The sequence below is a fragment of the Pseudophryne corroboree genome, chromosome 4 (assembly GCF_028390025.1).
Source record: "Pseudophryne corroboree isolate aPseCor3 chromosome 4, aPseCor3.hap2, whole genome shotgun sequence".
Lineage (NCBI taxonomy): Eukaryota > Metazoa > Chordata > Amphibia > Anura > Myobatrachidae > Pseudophryne > Pseudophryne corroboree.
Window position 1 is genome coordinate 701,698,966 of NC_086447.1, and position 25,160 is coordinate 701,724,125.

At 45.2% G+C, this 25,160-nt stretch overlaps 1 protein-coding gene across 9 annotated transcripts in view; it reads left to right on the top strand.

The window, feature by feature from the left end:
* Nucleotides 1–25,160, top strand: part of BIRC6 (baculoviral IAP repeat containing 6) — a 771,630-nt gene that overhangs the window by 716,267 nt on the left and 30,203 nt on the right. For all 9 annotated transcript variants that reach the window (XM_063917949.1, XM_063917953.1, XM_063917952.1 and 6 more), the window contains 4 exons: nt 89–199; nt 5,028–5,245; nt 11,555–11,716; nt 19,102–19,179. In XM_063917949.1, coding sequence (XP_063774019.1) covers nt 89–199; nt 5,028–5,245; nt 11,555–11,716; nt 19,102–19,179 — 569 coding nt within the window. The remainder of the gene's footprint in view (nt 1–88; nt 200–5,027; nt 5,246–11,554; nt 11,717–19,101; nt 19,180–25,160) is intronic.

A 25,160-nucleotide genomic window follows, 5' to 3' on the forward strand; every position in this document is an offset into this window, starting at 1 on the left:
GCAGTTTTCGACCCTAATTGAATATACCCCTTCATCTCGGTAAAATCACGACCCACACTTCAGTTTTTTGTTCTTTCATAATTTTCAGAAAGGAAGCTGGCTGAGTTCTCCAAAAAGGTCTCTGTGAAGTCTAAACCTTTCTCAATCTTGCGGTCCTTAGAAGAGAAATATGTCGCCATTATGAAAAAGCTGCAGTTTGGTAAGAATACATTCTTCTGTAATAAGTGTTTAGGCATTGTGCTGGCATCTGGCTTATTAGGCATGTGTTTACATAACATTTTGTTTTGTGCTGCTGTTAACATAAATAAAAATGAACATATGGAGAGTTAACCCAGATCTTTATTGATAGTAGACTAAAATTAAAAGGACCAAATCCTCTGACATTTTCTCTGCAGAGAAATGTATTAAAGCGCGAGATTCCATCAGTGCATGTTTACGCCCATTACAGTATAAACATTTTTTATTTTAATTTTTGCTCGCACCTCTTTACGGTATGAGGTTAAAACAAGCATGTGCCTGCATATTATAAAGAGGTGGTGTTTGCTGCCTCCCCCGTGTTATCTTTCCCCACTTTCAGGAACCTCCCCTTCCACTAGCTACTATATTGTATTGTATTGTGAGATGTAGGGATTGCCATCGTTGACATCTCCTTCGATGGTTGCCATCAATGGATAAAATAGACCTAATCATCGATGGTATGAAACTATTAACTGACCTAACCCAGCTCAGCACACAGCCAAAACTGCTGACTCTCACTAAAAATACTTTTTTATGAAAGTAGAGTTGCCGAACAAGGAGCCAGTGGTGGCACAGGGCTACTACTGGCTGCAGTATAGTAGCTCTGCACTGTGCATTCATAAGAATAAAAAGAATGGGTTAACGCTTACCATCGATGGTGGGAAACCATTAGTTTCTCACCCATAGATGGTAAAACTATTTTACATCGCCATGCGGCCATCGATGATTTTGAATCGTTTATAGCCATCCCTAGTGAGAGGATTTTCAGAGCTGAATAAAACGATGATTGGAGACGTCTGGAAGAGAGTGGATTTCTTGGTTATGAAAAGAGTAGTAATGGGAAATATGATGACTTATGATTCCTGCAAGTACACAGAGTACCTTAACAGAATGTTAGTGAAGTCTCATTTGTACAATAAATTAGGGCGTGCTATCACAGGCACAAGTGTATTTGAATGTGATGAACATTATAAGCAAATTGTATTTGCGTTCTTTTTTTTTCATAACTTACACTGTGCAAGCGTAGGCCATTGGAGAGGTATCCTAGGGATTCCTTTACAAAAAAAATTGATAACAGTAGCCATTGTTCATAATGTGAGTTGCAGTGTCCAGTGTTAATTTGACATCATCTACATTTGCCATTTGTTACACTTTTAGTACTTTAAAACCACATAGAAAATAATACAAAATTTGGGTAGGAGGGTGGGGGGTGGATTTACTATATTAAATAGACCCTGTAATCAAATATCCATTAAGTGTCCAGCTTTAGACAATGCCTAATTTTTAATGTCGCCTTCTGTTTGTAGTGATGACTCAATCAGTCATGCAGAAGTGCTGCAGACTTAACTCATTTAAGCCAGTTTTTGCTATGTAAACTCTGAGAAGCTCAGGATAGAGGGTTCCCTCTCCTGGGGTAGATGGGCACCTCCTAACACAGCAACTAGGAAAACAGAACACTGGTTCAGGGTTTTTGTGCTTTCTAGCCATGGCTAGTTTTATTGTGCAGTACAAAAACAAAACCCAGAAATAAATCCTAGCCCATCTGGGCACTAACTAAACATCATAGATTCCCTTTCTCAAAGTGGTAGGACCTAGTGCCCCTACCATAAACACAGGCATATACACAGTACTTATAGTCAGTAAATCACATTGTCTCATAACATGCCTTCTGCGTGTTTCCCCAAGTAGTGAGACCCTGAGCCAAGCCCTGATACAGCAAATATCAGCCTCTTCCAGGAGCAGGCACTCGTTAGCCTGCTCTCATGATGACGGCCTGAAAACCTGAAATGGGCTTTATAAGGTAGAGCCATCCTTTCGCTCTCGCAACTATAGCCCCAGACCCCTTATCCGGCTTTTGCTAAAAGCCCAAACGCTAATCAAGTCGGTTTAGCAGAAACAGACTCTTCCTAGGGGTTTAAAATGCATATGCCAGAAACCTGGGACAAACATCTCCCATTTATCACTTTACCAGTACTTTTATCACAAAGCTTACAACTTTTACAGCCACACATTTGTCACTCACTGTGCAATGTTGTAGACTACAGTAGCAATTAAATTCATATATTTTTTCTACTTATTTGTCTTAGAACAGGTTCGCGGTAGATGGTGTTTGTGCCGCAGAACTGTGTAGGTCCTGTGTTTTGGTGGGGTGAGGCATAGGCGTTCACTTATATGTATGCTGTGGGAGTGCATCTCCTTTATGGATGAGAGAACATTGGCTTGTGCTCTCTACTAAATTATTGTCTTGTCTTCATTTTGTGAGGTTGCACACATGGGCCAATAACCTTCCAAATAATACACCCTTATAATAGTCTGATTTACAATCAGATTCTTGTGGGACTATTCCTAATTTGATTTCAGGCAAACGGCATCATATTGCTGCCATTATGTCTGAGTTAATAAAAGGCTGACTTTATATTTTTGCATTGAACGTTCATGGAAATAAGGAGAGGGCTGCATGTCATAGCATCATTTTGTGGTTAGGGAGCCTGTATTTTACAGTTAATACAGGGTTCAAAATGCCACTTTCAGACTGGGACTTCGGCCCTGCTTTTTCCTTTGGGTCCTAGCATTTATACCCATTTCACACCAGAGGATAAATCTGAGTTGTTCCCAGGTCATTGCCGTTCACCCCGAACCCGGGTCTTCCATCTAACAGTGGCCACTTGGAGAGGTCATCTCCAGGTGCTACTGTGCCAGGAAATCAGCTCCTTTTAGGTGTGACCTGGTAATCCTGTCACTGGTCATGCCTTTCACACCAGAGGCTACCCAAGTGGGACACGGGAATAACCCTTGTAGCGACCAGGGTTGAAGCCCCAGCAATTTGGACCCAGGTAGATACTTTCACACTGAGCCAGGATTTGAGTCGCCCCAGCAAATATCCCAGGTATTTTGCTCAGTGTGAAAGGTGGTTCAAGGGTTCTTGCAAGAGGGTGAAAATATGATACCAGTCTGCCTCATCTAACAGTTTTTATTTTATTATGAGTATGATGCCGGAAATCTATAGACAATACCCAAGGAAGTGACACTATCTTTAAACTTAAATTTCTTCTAGTTTGGTTGCTGCGATTTTATAGTATTGGTGCATATTGTGTGTAATAAGAGACATATCCCTCACATTTGCATGCTCTTTACAGGGGATCCGTTTAATTTGCCAGCTGTCGGGATCCCGGCATTTAGGATACCAACGGCTGTCAATGCCGTCAGCCAGAATACCGGTGCTACAGGACTATTCCCCACTCGTGGGTGTTCACGACACCCATAGAGCTAGAACAGATCCTGTGGCGAGCGCAGTGAGCCACCGAGCCTGCGTCGTGACAAGTGCAACGAGCCCGCAAGGGGACTCTTTGCACTTGCCCTGCTGCCGGCATATCGCTGTCTGTAGATTGACAACCAGCATCCCGGCCGCCAGTAAATCATGCTAAATCCCTTTACAGTACCTATATCAGAGTGATATTGTATATTTGCAAAAAGCTTATTTTTTCTAAATAAACTTTGTTTGGTATTAAAGTTCAAAGCTTCTTTATTACTCAAAGCATATAAAGCTCAGAATAGATCTGTATCCACTGCCTCAGCATATTCCTTTTCTTCTTCCCTTCACATTGTATTAAGAATGTGAGATTAGAATCGGGCTGGACACCAAGCAAGTAGTAGTGATGATTGTAGTAGGTCTGGTATTCTCTAAGCTCTTGCTAGAAATGTGAGGAGACAATAGGAGTTCTCTGCTATCCAACATTTCTTCCCCATAATTTAGCTAATTAAGTCAACGTAAAACATGTCTGAGAACAAGCAGCTCTGTCAGGTACAGTCTGAGCACGATAATTGGTCTACTGCATTCAATCAGTGCATTTTTGTTAAATGTTATCCAGAGCCCTATCAAGCAAAGTAAGATATATTATTAGAATCAGAATAACGGAAGTAGAGATTTTACCATCAGAGAGTGGAGGCAGTTTCCCAATGCACAGTTTAAGTTCTCTCTGTTTATTGTTCATCATCTGCATGTCAGTATTCACTGGCCCTAATATACATTTCTGTCCTCATACACAAAGCCCCATTATGCCATGTAGCGTGAGTGAGAGACTGCGTGGTGTAGCATAGCGACTTTAACTTTATATTTTGCACTTTATTCACGCGGCAGGCACAGCTAAATACCACTCAGTCTATACCACAGACAATGGGCTGTGACTTGAATCACACATGTTTAAAATAGTTTTTAATATGTACAAAGTCACAGATGAAGCACAGGACTTTTGCGTGAAAAAAAAGAAAGCCGCAGCTGCTGCATAATAGAGTAGCATCATATTCAGGCTCATTCGCACACAAATGTAAAAGTGTTGCATATCAACTTAATCGGTGAAGTCTCTGGAATCGGTTTTGCAACCAAGATGCACATTCATACAAAAAATAGGCAAAAGTAGTTTCAGCGCAAGCCGAGTCATACAGGACCTGACGGCCCAAGGAGGTCTGTTTAGCAGCAATATTGTTTGAGGACACAGCTGTACATATAGATAAAATGTACATCATTTGTTCTTTCAAACTCCTGTGTATTTTATATGTAGAACTGCTGTTACTATGTATAGAAAAGTTTTTTTTTTTTTTTTTGTTTTTTTTTATTGAATTCCTCACTATGGTTTTGCTAATGGTGTGAGGTGTCTATAAGTTATCAAATAGCTCTCTGGCCAGACAACTCGGCCTACAACCAAGCCTTTTGTTTTAGAAAACATCAACAAATGTGCTTACTGTAATTGTTTGTACTTGGAAGCTAATTTATTTGCATTTATATTTCACAGACACTTTTGAGATGGTGTCTGAAGATGACGACGGAAAGTTGATGTTTAAAGTGAATTACCATTACATGTCTCAGGTGAAAAATGCAAGCGATGCAAACAGTGCTGCACGAGCCCGGCGCCTCGCCCAGGAGGCGGTGACACTTTCTACGTCGCTGCCGCTGTCCTCTTCATCCAGTGTCTTTGTCCGGTGTGATGAGGAGCGATTAGACATCATGAAGGTAATCCTATAGAGTCAATGCAGATACAGTAGAGTGGTGTCTAGTATTGTCCAACATTCTTGTGAATTTTACATGTACATTTAATCACACATACAGTATAACCACTTCCTGCTATGGACGTGCTATGAGATGGTGTATTTCTTTGTACAGCATCACAGATTGGTGTTTCTAAACAGTCAGGACTTTTATGTGATTTATGGATGCATCCTAAGTGGGAATTTTTGGTCCTGTAAATCCCGGTGTTAATTCCACAGTGCATTAGATACTCTCTAGTGGAGAACATGTAACCCTTACCTTGCATTCCAAACAACCTGGTTTTGCCTTTCAAATGATCGCTGCTTTAAAAATATGGATAGAATCACCAGAATTCCCACAAAGCATGCAGCTTGCAGGCTATTACATATGCCCTTTAGAATAAATGTATAAAATATTTGTATAAGTCACTATGCAAAAATGACATTGTGCTAAATGGTGCAGTGGGCTCATTCTTTCCAATATTTGTTATTCATCTGTAATATTTATATTTCTCTTACGTAGTTACTGGGAAGCCATTTAGTACCATGGGGTATAGGCGGGTCCACTTGGAGCCATGGACACTAAAGAAGTTGGATAATGTGTGCTGGCTCCTCCCTCTATGCCCCGCCCACCAGCCTAAGTTTAGAAAATGTGCCCGACGGAGCCGGTCACATCTCTGGAAGCTCCTGAAGAGTTTTCTGCATTTATTTTAAAAGTTTGTTATTTTCAGGCAGGACTGGATGGCACCAGCCTGCCTGATTCGTGGGACTTGGGGGGGTGGCCCACGCCCACCCCCACTAAGGGTTAATGGTCCCGTTCCCCACTGACAGGACGCTAGCTCCTGAGGGAACTATTCGCAAGCCCCACCATGGCGAGCGTACATTCCCGCAGCACGCCACCACCCCTAACAGAGCCAGAAGACTGGTGTGTACTAAGCCGGCGTCCCGGTTAGCAGGTCGCCGGCCATTATGGCGGCATTAGGGTACGGAGACGCACGGCTTCTAATGGGGCGGACTGAGTCTCCAGACTTAGTGCACATTGCAGCTTAAAAGGGGGCTTACTCCATTTTATGCACTTAGACACATAAAGCCAGTATAAAGAAGAGCGGGAAGACCGCGCGCCATTGAAGTGGCGGGATTTCACTATGAGCGGATCCAGCAGCTGACGGGCGCTATTTTACCCTACTGCAGCTACACGGGCCCTGACTGCAGGGACGCGCACCTCCTCCGGAGAGCCTCCAGATTACCTCAGCGGAACCAGGGGGTCATAGCAGGAGGGAGCTTTATACCTGTGTACTGAGTCCCTAATATACTTAGTCTGCGACCCGGCTAAGCTTGGCTTTAGCGATAAGGGGTTCTATCCTCTTTGTGTCTCTCAGGAAGGGCTCTTTGTGGGTTAATTGTGCTTTTAACCTTTTCCTGTGTGTGTGTGCTGTTACTATTGCAGTATGTCAAGCAGAGAGTGTGTATCATGCAAGGCCTCTTCTCCAGGTGGTTCACTAGTGTGTACTCAGTGTAGTATATCTTCTCAGGCTAGTGGGATGGAACCAGCAGGGCTGGACTCCATTCGGGGAATGATTTCCACCATCTCTACTATATTATCTCGTAATGAGAAGGAGACGCAATACTTAACTCTGTCTATGACTGAGTTTATGCAAATGGACTCCGTACTCAGACCAGCATCTCAGTCCTCTACCATTTGTCCGCAAAAACGTACTTTGGCCCATATCCTGCATTCTGACTGATAATGAAGGGTCAGAAATGGAGGAAGGTGAGGTGGACATTGAGGTAGGGGAGGGTACTCTGTCACAAGATGTTGAGGCTCTCATAGACTCTATCAGGGAAGTCCTAAATATTCCTGATAAGGTGACAGAGTTGTGTGAGGAATATTTCTTTAATGTGAAGAAAAAAATCCTCAGACACTGTCAAAGGAATTAAATGCCCTGTTTGAAGAACCGTGGGTTAATCCAGATAAGAAATTTCAAATTCCTAGGTGGTTATTATCTTTTCCTCCTGAGGATAGGAAAAAATGGGAAAATCCACTGATAGTGGCTCGCGTAAAATAGTATTACCTGTTCCTGGTGCAGCCTCCCTAAAGGATGCAGCTGATCGTAAGATTGAGACTACACTGAAATCTTTGTATACAGCTGCTGGGGTGGCCCAGGGACCCACTATAGCATGTGGGTGGATTACGCGAGCCATTGCTAAATGGTCTGGTAATTTAATTGAGGGGTTAGACACCTTACCTCAAGAAGAAATTGTTTTACTCCTGCAACACATGATTCTGCAAACTTTATGGTGGAAGCCTTTAAGGAGATAGGTTTGCTTAATGCACGCACCACAGCTATGGCAGGGGATTATGGCTACATCAGTGGACAACTGACACGGCCTCAAAAAAAAAAGTGTGGATGGCCTGCCTTTCACAGGTTAGGCCTTATTTGTCGACGAACTTGACAAGTGGATTTCACGAGCTACTGCGGGTAAATACACCTATCTTCTGCAGCTTTGCCAGCTAGGAAATCCTACTCCGGACCCAATTTACAGTTCTTTCGGACTGCAAAGTTTCGGGGCAAGGCCAGAGGTTCTTCTACCGTCGCAGGAGGTGCTAAAGGTAAATCACGCAAACCAGCGGCTGCCTCCTCAAAGCCTTCCGCATGACGGTGGACCGTGATGCCTGGGTGACAGGCAGGTAGGAGCCCGTGTAAAATTCTTCAGTCACACCTGGACAAGATCCTTCCAGAATCCCTGGGTCATAGACTTTATATCCCAGGGCTACCGGCTGGAGTTCCAGGTTCTCCCACCTCACAGATTCTTCAAATCTGGCTTACCAGTTTCACAAGAGGCAAGAGTAACCTTACAAGATGCCATTCAAAAACTGTTACAGACCGAGGTCATTGTTCCAGTTCCACCTCATCTACGAAACAAGGGGTACTATTCCAGCTTGTTTGTAGTACCGAAACCGGATGGTTCGGTAAGACCGATTCTGAACTTCAGGTCAATTGAACCAATACTTACGAGTGTTCAAGTTCAAGATGGAGTCTCTGAGAGCGGTGATCTCAGGTCAGGAAGGGGGGGGATTCCCAGTGTCCCTGGATATCAAGGATACATACCTTCACATTCCGATCTGGCCGCCTCATCAGGCTTATCTACAGTTTGCACTGCAGGATTGTCACTACCAGTTCCAGGCCCTGCCATTTGGTCTCTCCACGGCACCGAGGGTGTTCACCAAAGTGATGGCAGAGATGATACTACTCTGCAAACAAGGAGTGAACGTAATTCCTTACCTGGACAATCTTCTGATAAAGGCTCCATCAAGGGAGCAGTTGTTGGAGAACATTGGTCTCACAACCAGATTACTCCTGGATCATGGGTGGATTCTGAACCCACCAAAATCTCATCTAGATCCAATGCAGAAGCTTTATTTCCTGGGAATGATACTGGACACAGTCTCAGAGAGTGTTCCTTCCCTTGGAAAAGGCAATGGTAATCCAGTCAATGGTTCGGGCCATCTTGAAACCGACCCGTATCTCAGTACATCTGTGCATCTGCCTTCTTGGGAAAATGGTGGATTCTTATGAAGCAATTCACTACGGAAGGTTTCATGCGAGGACCTTCCAGCTGGATCTGTTGGTCAAATTGTCCGGATCGCATCTTAACATGAATCAGAGGATTAGTCTGTCGCCAAAAGCCAGAATCTCCCTCCTGTGGTGGCTACAAACATCTCACCTAGTGATGGGTCGAAGGTTCGGGATTCAGAATTGGATTCTTTTAACCACAGACGCAAGCCTCAGATGTTGGGGTGCAGTCACCCAGGGGGGTACAGTTTCAAGGAAGATGGTCAAGTCAGGAAGTCGCCCTTCCTATAAACATCCTGGAACTCAGGGCTATCTACAGCGCCCTTCTGCAGGCCTCATCTCTTCTTCAGAATCAGGCCATTCAAGTTCAGTTGGACAATGTGACGGCGGTGACATTCATAAACAGACAGGGCGGAACGAAAAGCAGAGCTGCAATGTCAGAGGTGTCAAAAATTTTCCTCTGGGCGGAAAAACACTCCATGGCGTTGTCAGCGATCTTCATTCCGGGAGTAGACAACTAGGAAGCAGATTTCCTCAGCAGACACTACCTGCACCCAGGGGAATGGGACCTCCACCCGGAGGTGTTCCAGTGGCTGTTATGTTGGTGGGGTTGTCCACAAATCAACATGATAGCCTCTCGACTCAACAAGAAGCTCAAGCAGTATTGTTCCAGGTCGAGGGACCCACAAGCTGTAGCAGTCGACTCCCTGACAACTCCGTGGGTCTACCAGCTGGTGTACTTGTTTCCTCCCATTCCTCTGATCCCAAGAATTCTCAAAAGAATAAAAAGGGGAAAGAGTTCAAGCAATCCTCATTGCTCCAGACTGGCCGCGAAGGGCTGGTATACAGATCTTCTTGAGATGCTAAACGAAGATCCGTGGCCTCCGCCTCTTCGAGAGGATCTTCTGCAACAGGGCCCGTTTGCTTATCAAGACTTACCATGGCTATGTTTGATGGCATGAAAGTTGAACGACTGATTCTAGCCAGGAGAGGGTTTCCTGACAAGGTCATCCCGACTATGATCCAAGCCAGGAAGGAGGTAATCTCAAAACATTCCCATCGCATCTGGAAGAAATATGTCTTTTGGTGTAAGAGCAGATAATATTCTACGGTGGAATTTCATCGGGGACGTTTCCTGCTTTTTCTGCAGTCGGGAGTTGATGTGGGCCTAGGCTCTATAAAAGTTCAGATTTCGGCCTTGTCTGTTTTCTTACAGAAACAATTTGCTTCTCTCCCTGAGGTCCAGGCGTTCTTGAAGGGTGTTCTTCATATCCAACCTCCTTTTGTGCCTCCCACGGCACCTTGGGATCTCAATTTGGTTCTGCAATTCTTCCAATCGGACTGGTTTGAACCATTACAGGACGTAGACGTAAAGTATCTTACGTGGAAGACTGTCACGCTGTTGGCCTTGGTTTCGGCAAGGCGTGTATCGGAGCTGGGAGACAACACACGAGCCCCTACTTGACTTTCCACGAGCTGAACTCGAGACTCATCACAATTCCTTCCTAAGGCGTTTCACATCAACCAGCCAATTGTGGTTCCGGTTGTTACGGACACCGCTGCTACTTTAAGTCCTTGGATGTTGTAAGGGCTTTGAAGGTATATGTAAAGCGAACTGCTCGTCACAGGAAATCGGACTCGCTGTTCGTTCTTTATGATGCCAATAAGATTGGGTGTCCTGCTTAAAAACAGTCAGTTGCACACTGGCTCAGGCTCACTATCCAACATGCTTATCCACGGCAGGTTTGCTGATTCCGAAATCTGTACAGGCCCACACTACTAGGTCGGTGGGTTCCTCTTGGACAGCTGACCTGGTGTCTCGGCATCACAGCTCTGCCGAGCAGCTACTTCGTCTGGTTCGAACAAGTTTTACAAGTTCGATACCTTGGCCTCTGAGGACCTTCAGTTTGGTCAATCTGTTCTACAGGAGCCTCAGCACTCTCCCACCTGGTTTGGGAGCTTTCGTACTTCCCCATGGTACTAAATGGATTCCCAGTATCCCCTAGGCCGTAAGAGAAAACAGAATTTTACTTACCTACAGGTAAATCCTTTTCTCGTAGTTCGTAGGGGATACTGGACGCCCGCCCGATGCTTCGTTCTTCCTGCACGGTTACTTGCTTAAGAACTACTGTTTGGTTCAGCTATTGCTTTCCCTGTTTTCAAGTTTGGTTAGCATGGCTTTCTCTTATTCTGGTTGTGCTGGTTCGAAATCTCGCCACTTTCCCTATCTATTTACTTTTCTCAAAGTATGTCTGTCTCCTCGGGCATAGTTTCCTAGACTGAGTCTGGGAAGGGCACAGAGGGAGGAGCCAGCACACATTATCAAACTTCTATAGTGCCCATGGGTGCAACTGGACCCGTCTATACCCCATGGTATTAAATGGATTCCCAGTATCCCCTACGGACTACGAGAAAAGGATTTACTGGTAGGTAATTAAAATCCTATTTCATCCCGGTTTGGTACGTTGAAAGAAATGGTACATTTCTGCCTCGAAGTTAAAAAATAAAAGATGACCTTCATTTGGGTGTTCTGCAGTAGAAATTTTCCCATCAAATCAATTTATAGATTAGACTGGAAATCTGTTTGGGCCAGGTCATATGGGATTTGAATGGTTGAGCATGGGAACATTTTTGAGACTGTTTGAGATAACATGAATGTGTCTACACTTATAATGATTATTAACACATTGTTCCAATCTTATATAATTTCTAACCCTCAGGTTTTAATAACTGGACCAGCAGACACACCGTATGCCAATGGCTGTTTTGAATTTGATGTGTACTTTCCTCAAGATTATCCTAATTCTCCTCCACTTGTGAATTTGGAAACAACAGGAGGCCACAGTGTTCGATTTAATCCTAACCTTTACAATGATGGAAAGGTAATCTGCCTATGGCGATTTCTTCCTTATACTGTGTCTGGTTAATATCTCATGAAGGTCAGGCCCTTTCCATTTCTTTAAAAAAAAAAAAAAAATCTGCGTCTCTGGGGCATGTCTGTTACATGTTACTCACAACTCAGTATCCAAATGGGCACAGAATAAGGCTCGTATGCATGGGTAAAGGGAAATGTGCTAATATACTATGTACTTGAGTGCTAGAATTCACTTTGTTAATCCCAATTATGTTTTTCACATGTAATAATTATTAACCCAATATTCTTATACCGATTGTGGATTGAGTTTCTGCAACGTCACCTGATTCAACCTCAGTCCAATTAGCTGCAATTTCGTTAGCTGTGCAAGTAGGTCCGGTTGTATGCTGCACCTATGGTACCACTGGATTTATGTGTGCAGACCCATAGTGCTGTGTACAAAAACCTGTGAGTCCAGGGTGAGATTGGGCTGTGACGGGGGCAGATTGCTTTGCCATTTCTGGCATTGCCTTTTCAAAGGCAATTCGCCCCCTAAGCACTTAATTGGATTGAGCCCCAGGTATCTAGTGAGATGTAAATAATTTCTTGTAGACTTGTTTACCCAGAACATTCTTTAAAGAATTTTAGGTTTTCTTTACAACATAATGTATGTAAGACAAGTAATAATGTAATCCTTTATGAACCAAGCCTTAGTTGACAGCTGAATGGTACTGTATATGTTATAGCGGGAGATTTTTATCTAGTACATTAAGAGAATAATAGTTCTACTTATCCTTTTTAGAACATTTGCTAAATAAAGATTGCTACAGTACATATCAATGTTGCAGGCTTGTCTACACGTAGCATAGAAGAGGATAGGCAAGGCTTAAAATTGGGGTCATTGCTCTGCAGCCGCTACAGCAAATGTTGCTTTATTACATAACAAGATTTCTCTATCGTCCTAAGTGGATGCTGGGGTTCCTGAAAGGACCATGGGGAATAGCGGCTCCGCAGGAGACAGGGCACAAAAAAGTAAAGCTTTACTAGGTCAGGTGGTGTGCACTGGCTCCTCCCCCTATGACCCTCCTCCAGACTCCAGTTAGATTTTGTGCCCGAACGAGAAGGGTGCAATCTAGGTGGCTCTCCTAAAGAGCTGCTTAGAGAAAGTTTAGTTTAGGTTTTTTTCTTTACAGTGAGTCCTGCTGGCAACAGGATCACTGCAACGTGGGACTTAGGGGGAAAGTAGTAAACTCACCTGCATGCAGAGTGGATTTGCTGCTTGGCTACTGGACACCATTAGCTCCAGAGGGATCGAACACAGGCCCAGCCGTGGAGTCCGGTCCCGGAGCCGCGCCGCCGACCCCCTTGCAGATGCTGAAGCGTGAAGAGGTCCGGAAACCGGCGGCTGAAGACTCCTCAGTCTTCATAAGGTAGCGCACAGCACTGCAGCTGTGCGCCATTTTCCTCTCAGCACACTTCACTGGGCAGTCACTGAGGGTGCAGAGCGCTGGGGGGGGGCGCTCTGAGAGGCAAATATAAACCTTATACAAGGCTAAAAATACCTCACATATAGCCCATAGGGGCTATATGGAGATATTTAACCCCTGCCTGACTGGAAAAATAGCGGGAGAAGAACCCGCCGAAAAAGGGGCGGGGCCTATCTCCTCAGCACACGGCGCCATTTTCTGTCACAGCTCCGCTGGTCAGAACGGCTCCCAGGTCTCTCCCCTGCACTGCACTACAGAAACAGGGTAAAACAGAGAGGGGGGGCACATTAATGGCTATATATATATATATTAAAGCAGCTATAAGGGAGCACTTAATATAAGGATATCCCTTGTATATATAGCGCTTTGTGGTGTGTGCTGGCAGACTCTCCCTCTGTCTCCCCAAAAGGGCTAGTGGGTCCTGTCTTCATTAGAGCATTCCCTGTGAGTTTGCGGTGTGTGTCGGTACGTGGTGTCGACATGTATGAGGACGATATTGGTGTGGAGGCGGAGCAATTGCCAAATATGCAGATGTCACCCCCCAGGGGGTCGACACCAGAATGGATGCCTTTATTTGTGGAATTACGTGATGGTTTATCTTCCCTTAAACAGTCAGTTGAGGACATGAGGCGGCCGGACAATCAATTAATGCCTGTCCAGGCGCCTCAAACACCGTCAGGGGCTGTAAAACGCCCTTTGCCTCAGTCGGTCGACACAGACCCAGACACGGGCACTGATTCCAGTGACGACGGTAGAAATTCAAACGTATTTTCCAGTAGGGCCACACGTTATATGATTTTGGCAATGAAGGAGACGTTACATTTAGCTGATACTACAGATACCGTAAAACAGGGTATTATGTATGGTGTGAAAAAACTACAAACAGTTTTTCCTGAATCAGAAGAATTAAATGACGTGTGTGATGAAGCGTGGGTTGCTCCTGATAAAAAGTTGATAATTTCAAAAAAGTTATTGGCATTATACCCTTTCCCGCCAGAGGTTAGGGCGCGCTGGGAAACACCCCCTAAGGTGGACAAGGCGCTCACACGCTTATCCAAACAAGTGGCGTTACCCTCTCCTGAGACGGCCGCACTTAAGGATCCATCAGATAGAAAGATGGAAGTTATTCAAAAGAATATATACACACATGCAGGTGTTATACTACGACCAGCTATAGCAACTGCCTGGATGTGCAGTGCTGGAGTAGTTTGGTCAGAATCCCTGATTGAAAATATTGATACCCTAGATAGGGACAATGTTTTACTGTCGTTAGAACAAATAAAGGATGCATTTATCTATATGCGTGATGCACAGAGGGATATTTGCACACTGGCATCTCGGGTGAGTGCTATGTCCATTTCAGCCAGAAGAGCCTTATGGACACGACAGTGGACAGGCGATGCGGATTCAAAACGTCACATGGAGGTTTTGCCGTATAAAGGGGAGGAGTTATTTGGAGTTGGTCTATCAGACTTGGTGGCCACGGCTACTGCCGGGAAATCCACTTTTTTACCTCAAGTCACTCCCCAACAGAGAAAGGCACCGACTTTTCAACCGCAGCCTTTTCGCTCCTACAAAAATAAGAGAGCAAAGGGCTTGTCGTACCTGCCACGAGGCAGAGGAAGAGGGAAGAGACACCAACAGGCAGCTCCTTCCCAGGAACAGAAGCCCTCCCCGGCTCCTGCAAAAACCTCAGCATGACGCTGGGGCCTCTCAAGCGGACTCGGGGACAGTGGGGGGCCGTCTCAAAAATTACAGCGCGCAGTGGGCTCACTCGCAGGTAGACCCCTGGATCCTGCAGATAATATCTCAGGGGTACAGGTTGGAATTAGAGACGGATCCTCCTCATCGTTTCCTGAAGTCTGCCTTACCAACCGTCTCTTCCGAAAGGGAGAGGGTGTTGGAAGCCATTCACAAGCTGTACGCTCAGCAGGTGATAGTCAAAGTACCCCTATTACAACAAGGAAAGGGGTATTATTCCACTCTATTTGTGGTACCGAAGCCGGATGGCTCGGTAAGGCCTATTCTAAATCTGAAGTCCTTGAACCTCTACATAAAAAAGTTCAAGTTCAAGATGGAGTCACTCAGAGCAGTGATAGCGAACCTGGAAGAAGGGGACTTTATGGTATCCTTGGACATCAAGGATGCGTATCTACACGTTCCGATTTACCCCGCACACCAGGGGTACCTCAGGTTCATTGTTCAAAACTGTCACTATCAGTTTCAGACGCTGCCGTTCGGATTGTCCACGGCGCCTCGGGTCTTTACCAAGGTAATGGCCGAGATGATGATTCTTCTTCGAAGAAAAGGCGTATTAGTTATCCCATACTTGGACGATCTCCTAATAAGGGCAAGGTCCAGAGAACAGCTGGAGACAGCTTTAGCACTATCTCAAGAGGTGCTAAGACAACACGGGTGGATTCTGAATATTCCAAAATCCCATTTAATCCCGACAACTCGTCTGCTGTTCCTAGGAATGATTCTGGACACGGTTCAGAAAAAGGTTTTCCTTCCAGAGGAAAAAGCCAAGGAGTTATCCGATCTGGTCAGGAACCTCCTAAAACCAGGAAAAGTGTCAGTACATCAATGCACAAGAGTCCTGGGAAAAATGGTGGCTTCTTACGAAGCAATTCCATTCGGCAGATTCCATGCAAGAATATTCCAAAGGGATCTGTTGGACAAATGGTCAGGGTCGCATCTGCAGATGCACCTGCGAATAACCCTGTCACCAAAGACAAGGGTGTCACTTCTGTGGTGGTTGCAGAAGGCTCACCTATTAGAAGGCCGCAGATTCGGCATTCAGGATTGGATCCTGGTGACCACGGACGCCAGCCTGAGAGGCTGGGGAGCAGTCACACAAGGAAGAAACTTCCAGGGAGTATGGACGAGTCTGGAAAAGTCTCTTCACATAAACATTCTGGAACTAAGAGCAATCTACAATGCTCTAAGCCAGGCGGAACTTCTCCTGCAAGGAAAGCCGGTGTTGATTCAGTCGGACAACATCACGGCGGTCGCCCATGTAAACAGGCAGGGCGGCACAAGAAGCAGGAGTGCAATGGCAGAAGCTGCCAAGATTCTTCGCTGGGCGGAGAATCACGTGATAGCACTGTCAGCAGTGTTCATCCCGGGCGTGGACAACTGGGAAGCAGACTTCCTCAGCAGACACGATCTTCATCCGGGAGAGTGGGGTCTACATCCAGAAGTCTTCAACATGTTAATAGACCGTTGGGAAAGACCAATTGTAGACATGATGGCGTCTCGCCTCAACAAGAAACTGGACAAATATTGCGCCAGGTCAAGAGATCCACAGGCAATAGCTGTGGACGCACTGGTAACTCCTTGGGTGTACCAGTCAGTGTATGTGTTTCCTCCTCTGCCGCTCATACCAAAGGTATTGAAGATCATACGGCAAAGAAGAGTAAGAACAATACTAGTGGTTCCGGATTGGCCGAGAAGGACTTGGTATCCGGAACTTCAAGAGATGCTCACGGACGAACCGTGGCCTCTACCTCTGAGAAGGGACCTGCTACAGCAGGGTCCCTGTCTTTTTCAAGACTTACCGCGGCTGCGTTTGACGGCATGGCGGTTGAACGCCAGATCCTAAAAGGGAAAGGCATTCCAGAAGAAGTCATTCCTACCTTGATTAAGGCACGGAAGGAAGTCACCGTGAAACATTATCACCGCATTTGGCGAAAATATGTAGCGTGGTGCGAGGATCGGAAGGTTCCGACGGAGGAATTCCAACTGGGTCGTTTCCTACATTTCCTGCAATCAGGATTATCTATGGGTCTCAAATTGGGATCCATTAAGGTTCAAATTTCGGCCCTGTCAATATTCTTCCAAAAAGAATTGGCCTCTGTCCCTGAGGTCCAGACTTTTGTCAAGGGAGTACTGCATATACAGCCTCCTGTGGTGCCTCCGGTGGCACCGTGGGATCTAAATGTAGTTTTAGATTTCCTCAAATCCCATTGGTTTGAACCATTGAAAAAGGTGGATTTGAAATATCTCACATTGAAAGTGACTATGTTACTAGCCCTGGCCTCTGCCAGGAGAGTATCTGAATTGGCGGCTTTATCTTATAAAAGTCCTTATCTAATCTTCCATTCGGATAGGGCAGAACTGCGGACTCGTCCGCATTTTCTCCCTAAAGTGGTATCAGCATTTCATCTGAACCAACCTATTGTGGTGCCTGCGGCCACTAGCGACTTGGAGGACTCCAAGTTGTTGGACGTTGTCAGAGCCTTAAAAATATACATTGCAAGGACGGCTGGAGTCAGAAAATCTGACTCGCTGTTTATATTGTATGCACCCAACAAGTTGGGCGCACCTGCTTCTAAGCAGTCGATTGCTCGTTGGATTTGTAACACAATTCAACTTGCACATTCTGTGGCAGGCCTGCCACAGCCTAAAACTGTAAAAGCCCACTCCACAAGGAAGGTGGGCTCATCTTGGGCGGCTGCCCGAGGGGTCTCGGCATTACAACTCTGCCGAGCAGCTACGTGGTCGGGGGAGAACACGTTTGTAAAATTTTACAAATTTGATACCCTGGCAAAGGAGGACCTGGAGTTCTCTCATTCGGTGCTGCAGAGTCATCCGCACTCTCCCGCCCGTTTGGGAGCTTTGGTATAATCCCCATGGTCCTTTCAGGAACCCCAGCATCCACTTAGGACGATAGAGAAAATAAGAATTTACTTACCGATAATTCTATTTCTCGGAGTCCGTAGTGGATGCTGGGCGCCCATCCCAAGTGCGGATTGTCTGCAATACTTGTACATAGTTATTGTTAACTAATTCGGGTTATTGTTAAGGAGCCATCTTTAAGAGGCCCTTTCTGTTGTCATACTGTTAACTGGGTTTAGATCACAAGTTGTACGGTGTGATTGGTGTGGCTGGTATGAGTCTTACCCGGGATTCAAAATGCCTCCCTTATTGTGTATGCTCGTCCGGGCACAGTACCTAACTGGAGTCTGGAGGAGGGTCATAGGGGGAGGAGCCAGTGCACACCACCTGACCTAGTAAAGCTTTACTTTTTTGTGCCCTGTCTCCTGCGGAGCCGCTATTCCCCATGGTCCTTTCAGGAACCCCAGCATCCACTACGGACTCCGAGAAATAGAATTATCGGTAAGTAAATTCTTATTTTCTGCTCCTTACATCACCAACAACACAGGTTTCCTAATGATGTGCAATTCAAGTGTTTTCCATGTATTTCCCTCATTTAACAAGATTGTGCCATCCAAATATAGCACCTGCAGCTCGCTTGCTGACTACACATTTCCTGGTAAATCTCCTGTCTGCGAGTGCATAGTTCTGCTATATTTAGAAATGCCTTAACTGCACCTAGCAGAGCTTCTGGGAGTTTAGACAGCACAGAGGCCTCTCCATCACAGCAGTCCTTTAAGTGTTTAACAAACCAATTAAAATAGAGCTAGCAATGCGTTTAATGTATACATGACAGCTATCCTGGGAGGTATTCCTTAGAAATCGTGCTGGTATTGCAGTTTATTATATCCGTTGCCTGTGTCAGCTCTAGTAAGCCAAGAAAGGCAGGATTTTTTTGTATGCTAGTTAATGTTAAAAAAGATGAGAACATTTCTAGCACTTAATATATTATTCATTTGTTACATTCCAATATGCTGAGGTATAATTGCTGGGGTTTGTACCAAATGTACTGAATCCACTTTTCTCCAATCCCAAACCGAATACAAAGATGCAAGAGTGCAAGGTACATTCATAGTGCCTGTAACTTTGCTTTGCTGGCATAAGCGGCAGTAGCTACAAAAGTGCGGTTTCTTTAAAATCCTTGTGATTAATCAATGGGACATTTCTTTCTGAGCATTTTGTTTTCATTGTCACCGCAAATTAGTCTATTCAAAATATGTTTCTTACTGCAACAATTGAACTAAAATGCTGTTAACGGTTCCACTAGGTTTGTTTAAGCATTCTGAACACTTGGCATGGAAGGCCAGAAGAAAAATGGAATCCACAGACATCAAGTTTCCTGCAGGTATGTGAGGATAGCTCTGCAAGGATACCACATTGTTTCATTCTTTTTTTCTAATATTTAATTACCTATTTCTTGTAACTGGATTTACAAAATGGGAGCTAGATGAAAAACAAAATATACATTTTCATAAGGTTTAAGAACCATGCGACATTCATACTCGTAGCACCTATCTTTCCATTATGTAATAGATCAGTGCAACACTACTGAGAAAATACCCCTTCTTTTCTGGACTTCATTATTATTTTAATTGTACACTACTCATTGTTACTGCAATCCCTAAACATTGCCTGGGTTTGGCTTTTCAACATTGTAAGCGCAACAGTTTAGACCTTTTGGTGTAGTACATTGTAAACAGAGGGTAAAATGGGAGTAATGTGGCTTAAAAGAAATCCATAGAACACTTCTAACTGAAAATACTGTTTAATACTACTGTTTTCTCTCACCAAACTACATTGTCCCAAAATGTTTATAAATCTAGAAAAAAAAAATTGTTAGTTTTTTCTGATTCTAAGTACCCTGTCCCCAAAACACCCTTTGTAAGAAACCGATTTAACCACCATTCGTCCATTAATGTAAGTGTGAAGGCTTTCACAGTACCTGTAAAGGTCGTGGAAAGATGCTACAAATTCTTTAATATTTGTATTAATTCATCTGCTTTGGTATAGTAGGTCATGAAGTTCAAAATACTGATCAGATGAAGTATAAGCTTTGACAAATAAAAACATTGAAGCCTGTACATGCATTGCTTTTATACTGCAAAAGCAATGGAGCCCAAATTAATAATTTATCAATAACTGTCATTTGCTCAATTTAATAGCACTTTAGAGTGTATATCATTTTGCAAACTACAGCTGCCTAACCAGAACCCTGCTCTCATAACTGTGACTCGTACCCCTTTCACAATGAGCGAAAAACCTGTCTACCTGGATCTAAATTGCTTTGGGTATCTGGATGATAGATCAACACTGAATAGGTCAACCACCATTTGGTCGACAGGGTCAAAAGGTAGACACTGCTAAATGTCGACAGGTTCAAAAGGTGAACATGTCAATGTTTGACACGAGTGACACAAGATTTTAGGGGTTTTCACACATTTTTCGTCTTTTGCTTGATTTACCATCCATGTGGCCTACGATTGGGAATAGTAACCTGTGCCGAGTGCAGCAAGGCACCTTGATTGAAGTGTGGCAAGTGAAGTGAGCCAGCAAGGGTCTACATTTGCTGTAATTGTTGTGACATATCATGAAACACAGAAAATGTCACACAAAAAAACTTTAAAAAAAAAAAAACTTGTTGACCTTTTGACCCTGTCAACCTTTTGACCCTAACAGCATTATGTATGTCGACCACATGGGGTCGACCTAATGACTTATAGATCTTCTATACCATACCTGGGACTTCGACCCTGGTCACTACCAGGGTTATTCCCGGGTCCGACCTGGGTAGCTTCTGGTGTGAAAGACATGACCTGGGTCACGATTACCCTGGTCATGCCTAAAAGGAGCTCCAAGCGACCACTGTTAAATTGAAGACTGGGGTCTAGCCTGAACGGCGACGACCTGGGTCCATCTGCCATAGGGGAAAGGGTTAAGTTACCAAAGACCCAGCTCCAACCCTGTGTCCTGGGTTGGAGCAAAGTTTTTGGTGTGAAAGTGATATTATACTCGCCTAATAGCCTGGGACAAGAGGTTGAGCTTTCAGCTGTCTTGTTGCAAGATCAGAAGCATTTATGTAACTAGTTTATGAATTACATGCACATACTTTTCAAGTGGCAGTCGTCTACGTAATCCCATTACTTTAGACTGCAACTTCCGATTAATGACAGTTAATGCAGACAGATGCCATATGCTCAGGGGCGGATTGGCCATAGAGTTCACCAGGAAGATTCCTAGTAGGCAGTGTATGTGGTACCTGTTTTGCGTGTTGTCATTTTGCCCCACCCCCCACATGACAGACAGCCCACCGCAGTCAGTACACTGCATTGTCCCCGTTTATTCTGTTATTCCATCTCTGCAGTACAGTAACTGCCATCCAGTGATGCTGCCATGGATACACAGTATGTTATACCTCTTATGCTGCCCATTCTGGGCCACTTCTACAAAATTTTACAGGGCCACTTTTAATTCTGAATCCGCCTTTGGTCTGCAGCAAAAGATGCAAGGAAGGCCGCAATTGCATACAACCAGCCCCCTTGAGGAGGGATCCTGCCCCCCTCAACAGACACCACTCCCTCATCAGACCAAAACCCCCAATATGGCTGCTTCCATGAATTTCTTGGGCTGGTTTTCCATCCCAATCCGCCCCTGCATATACTTAAACACTGGAGCTAACCAAATGTATGTGCACCTAGCAAAACATGAGTCAAGCATTGCAGAGCACCCACTGAGCATTCCGGTGATGAATGACACTCATTTTGTTTCCAAATCATTAGAGATTACCACCTGATCTACCCCTTATTAAAAAAAATCTAATTTCATATGCCATGTATAAAGAATTACAATTAAAGATATTTATGCATTTAAATTAAGGAGAACAATTCTCCACCCATGAGAATCTCCTGAAGAAATGTAGTAATTTGTAATTCTATCTATTTTATGGAATTAATCATGTTTTATCTTGGTTAGTAACCATTAAATTTCCCCTTCTGTTCCATAGAGCGGGAAAGCATGCTTTCATTCTAATTTTTTCAATACAGAACACGTTTCAGATGTGATTGTTCAGCACAGTTCGTGAACTACTGTATCAGTGTGCAGTTTGTCTGGCCTCCTTTTTGCTGATGCATATATTCAGGCACGTCTGTCAATTTGGCTTCAGTTGTGCCAAATAACCCCTCTCAGGATCCACCGAGCGTCTTTTTTGATCAAAATGTGCACCTTTTTCACATTAATAAAGAAACTGGGAGCAACAAAACTACAATGCTAGATTACACTAATCAATTTGATGTGCGACTGCGTCTTAATTAAAAAGGCCTCTGATGCGAGTGGGTGCAGCTTTTTCTCATGTAGGTTCCATTGTGCTTCACCTGCGACTTTGCACATGTGGAAAACAAATTCCTGTGCGTTTAACGTTTCCTTTCTAGTACACTGTGAGTGTCTCTTCACTGCGTCTGCAATGAGACGAAGATGCAAAATGAAAAGAAAAATACAGGCCCCCGATGTATAGTCCTCCCCATTATGGGGGAGAAGTGGTATTGCTCAATATGTGCCCGGATACCGCTTCTCCCCCATGTATGACCGGCGATGTGTGATAAGGGAGCTATGTGCCCCTTTCATTATCAGCTCTGCTGTCTGTAAGATAGCACGCCGAGGTGCCGAGCAGTGTAAGAACATTCAGTGGTACTGAACATTCAGACACCTGTAGCTATTGATTTTAACAGTGTCGTTGCCCCATTGACAGCCACTCTCTGTGGCAGCTGCTAGCTCTAGATTGCACACAGGAAATCATGCACACTGGACCCGGCTTGGGACAAGACACAGCGCATTAGCACTAGACTGATGGGCACTGGCAGGGATCGGCAGTGGGGGGTGGGCGAGATTTCACTACCCCGTTCTGGCAAACGAGACGATTTTACATCTCATCGCTAGTGCTTCAGCAGGAAGGCTTATACCAGCATGATCAGAGCCACTATCCAGGTGCGGATGTAGACTTTTTATTTTAGTGGAGCGTTTAAAAATTAATCCTGCTCCTCCCCTTCTACACTTATTACTCCACCCACTTGTAGTTTTCCCTTCTCTGTTGCTAAGCTACGAAGACAGCTTTCCATAAGACAGTTATATTATTTATATATATTTCTCTGACGTCCTAGTGGATGCTGGGAACTCCGAAAGGACCATGGGGAATAGCGGCTCCGCAGGAGACTGGTCACAACTAAAGAAAGCTTTTAGGTCACCTGGTGTGCACTGGCTCCTCCCACTATGACCCTCCTCCAAGCCTCAGTTAGATTTTGTGCCCGGCCGAGGTTGGATGCACACTAGGGGCTCTCCTGAGCTTCTAAAAAGAAAGTATATAATTAGGTTTTTTATTTTACAGTGAGACCTGCTGGCAACAGGCTCACTGCAGCGAGGGACTAAGGGGAGAAGAAGCGAACCTACCTGCTTGCAGCTAGCTTGGGCTTCTTAGGCTACTGGACACCATTAGCTCCAGAGGGATCGACCGCATGGAACTGGCCTTGGTGTTCGGTCCCGGAGCCGCGCCGCCGTCCCCCTTACAGAGCCAGAAGCAAGAAGAGGTCCGGAAAATCGGCGGCAGAAGACCTCAGTCTTCACCAAGGTAGCGCACAGCACTGCAGCTGTGCGCCATTGCTCCTCATACACACTTCACACTCCGGTCACTGAGGGTGCAGGGCGCTAGGGGGGGGGCGCCCTGAGCAGCAATAAAAACACCTTGGCTGGCAAAAATACCACAATATATAGCCCCAGAGGCTATATATGTGATAATTACCCCTGCCAGAATCCATAAAAAAGCGGGAGAATAGTCAGCGAAAAAGGGGCGGACCTATCTCCTTCAGCACACTGGCGCCATTTCTCCCTCACAGCTCCGCTGGAAGGAAGCTCCCTGGCTCTCCCCTGCAGTCTACACTACAGAAAAAAAAGAGAGGGGGGGCACTAAATTTAGGCACAGTATATATAACAGCAGCTATAGGTGACATAATTCAGTTAGTCCCTGCATTATATAGCGCTCTGGTGTGTGCTGGCATACTCTCACTCTGTCTCCCCAAAGGGCTTTTGTGGGTCCTGTCCTCTGTTAGAGCATTCCCTGTGTGTGTGCGGTGTGTCGGTACGGCTGTGTCGACATGTTTGATGAGGATAATGATGTGGAGGCGGAGCAGATGCGTATAGAAGGGATGTCACCCCCTGCGGGGCAGACACCTGAGTGGATGGACTTATGGAAGGAATTGCGTGCACGTGTCGACTCCTTACACAAAAAATTTGACGACATGCCAAATGCGGGACAGCCGGCTTCTCAGCTCGTGCCTGTCCAGGCGTCTCAAAGGCCATCGGGGGCTCTAAAACGCCCGCTACCTCAGATGGCAGACGCGGATGTCGACACGGATACTGACACCAGTGTCGACGACGATGAGTCTAGTCTAATGTCCACTAAGGCCATTCGTTGCATGATTGAAGCAATGAAAGAGGTGTTACAAATTTCTCAGCAGGCACGACCTCCACCCGGGAGAGTGGGGACTTCATCCAGAAGTCTTCACGCTGATTGTAAATCGATGGGAACGGCCACAGGTGGACATGATGGCGTCCCGCCTAAACAAAAAACTAGAGAGATATTGCGCCAGGTCAAGGGACCCTCAGGCGATAGCTGTGGACGCTCTAGTGACACCGTGGGTGTACCAGTCAGTTTATGTGTTCCCTCCTCTGCCTCTCATACCAAGGGTACTGAGAATAATAAGAAAACGAGGAGTAAGAACAATACTCGTGGTTCCGGATTGGCCAAGACGAGCGTGGTACCCGGAACTTCAAGAGATGATCTCAGAGGACCCATGGCCTCTGCCGCTCAGACAGGACCTGCTGCAGCAGGGGCCCAGTCTGTTCCAAGACTTACCGCGGCTGCGTTTGACGGCATGGCGATTGAACGCCGGATCCTGAAGGAAAAGGGCATTCCGGAGGAAGTCATTCCTACTCTGATTAAAGCCAGGAAAGATGTAACTGCAAAGCATTATCACCGCATATGGCGGAAATATGTTGCTTGGTGTGAGGCCAAAAAGGCCCCAACAGAGGAATTTCAACTAGGTCGATTTCTGCATTTCCTACAAGCAGGAGTGACTATGGGCCTGAAATTAGGCTCCATTAAGGTACAGATCTCGGCTCTGTCGATTTTCTTCCAGAAAGAACTAGCTTCACTACCTGAAGTTCAGACGTTTGTGAAAGGAGTGCTGCATATTCAGCCCCCGTTTGTGCCTCCAGTGGCACCTTGGGATCTCAACGTGGTGTTGAGTTTCTTAAAATCACATTGGTTTGAGCCACTTAAAA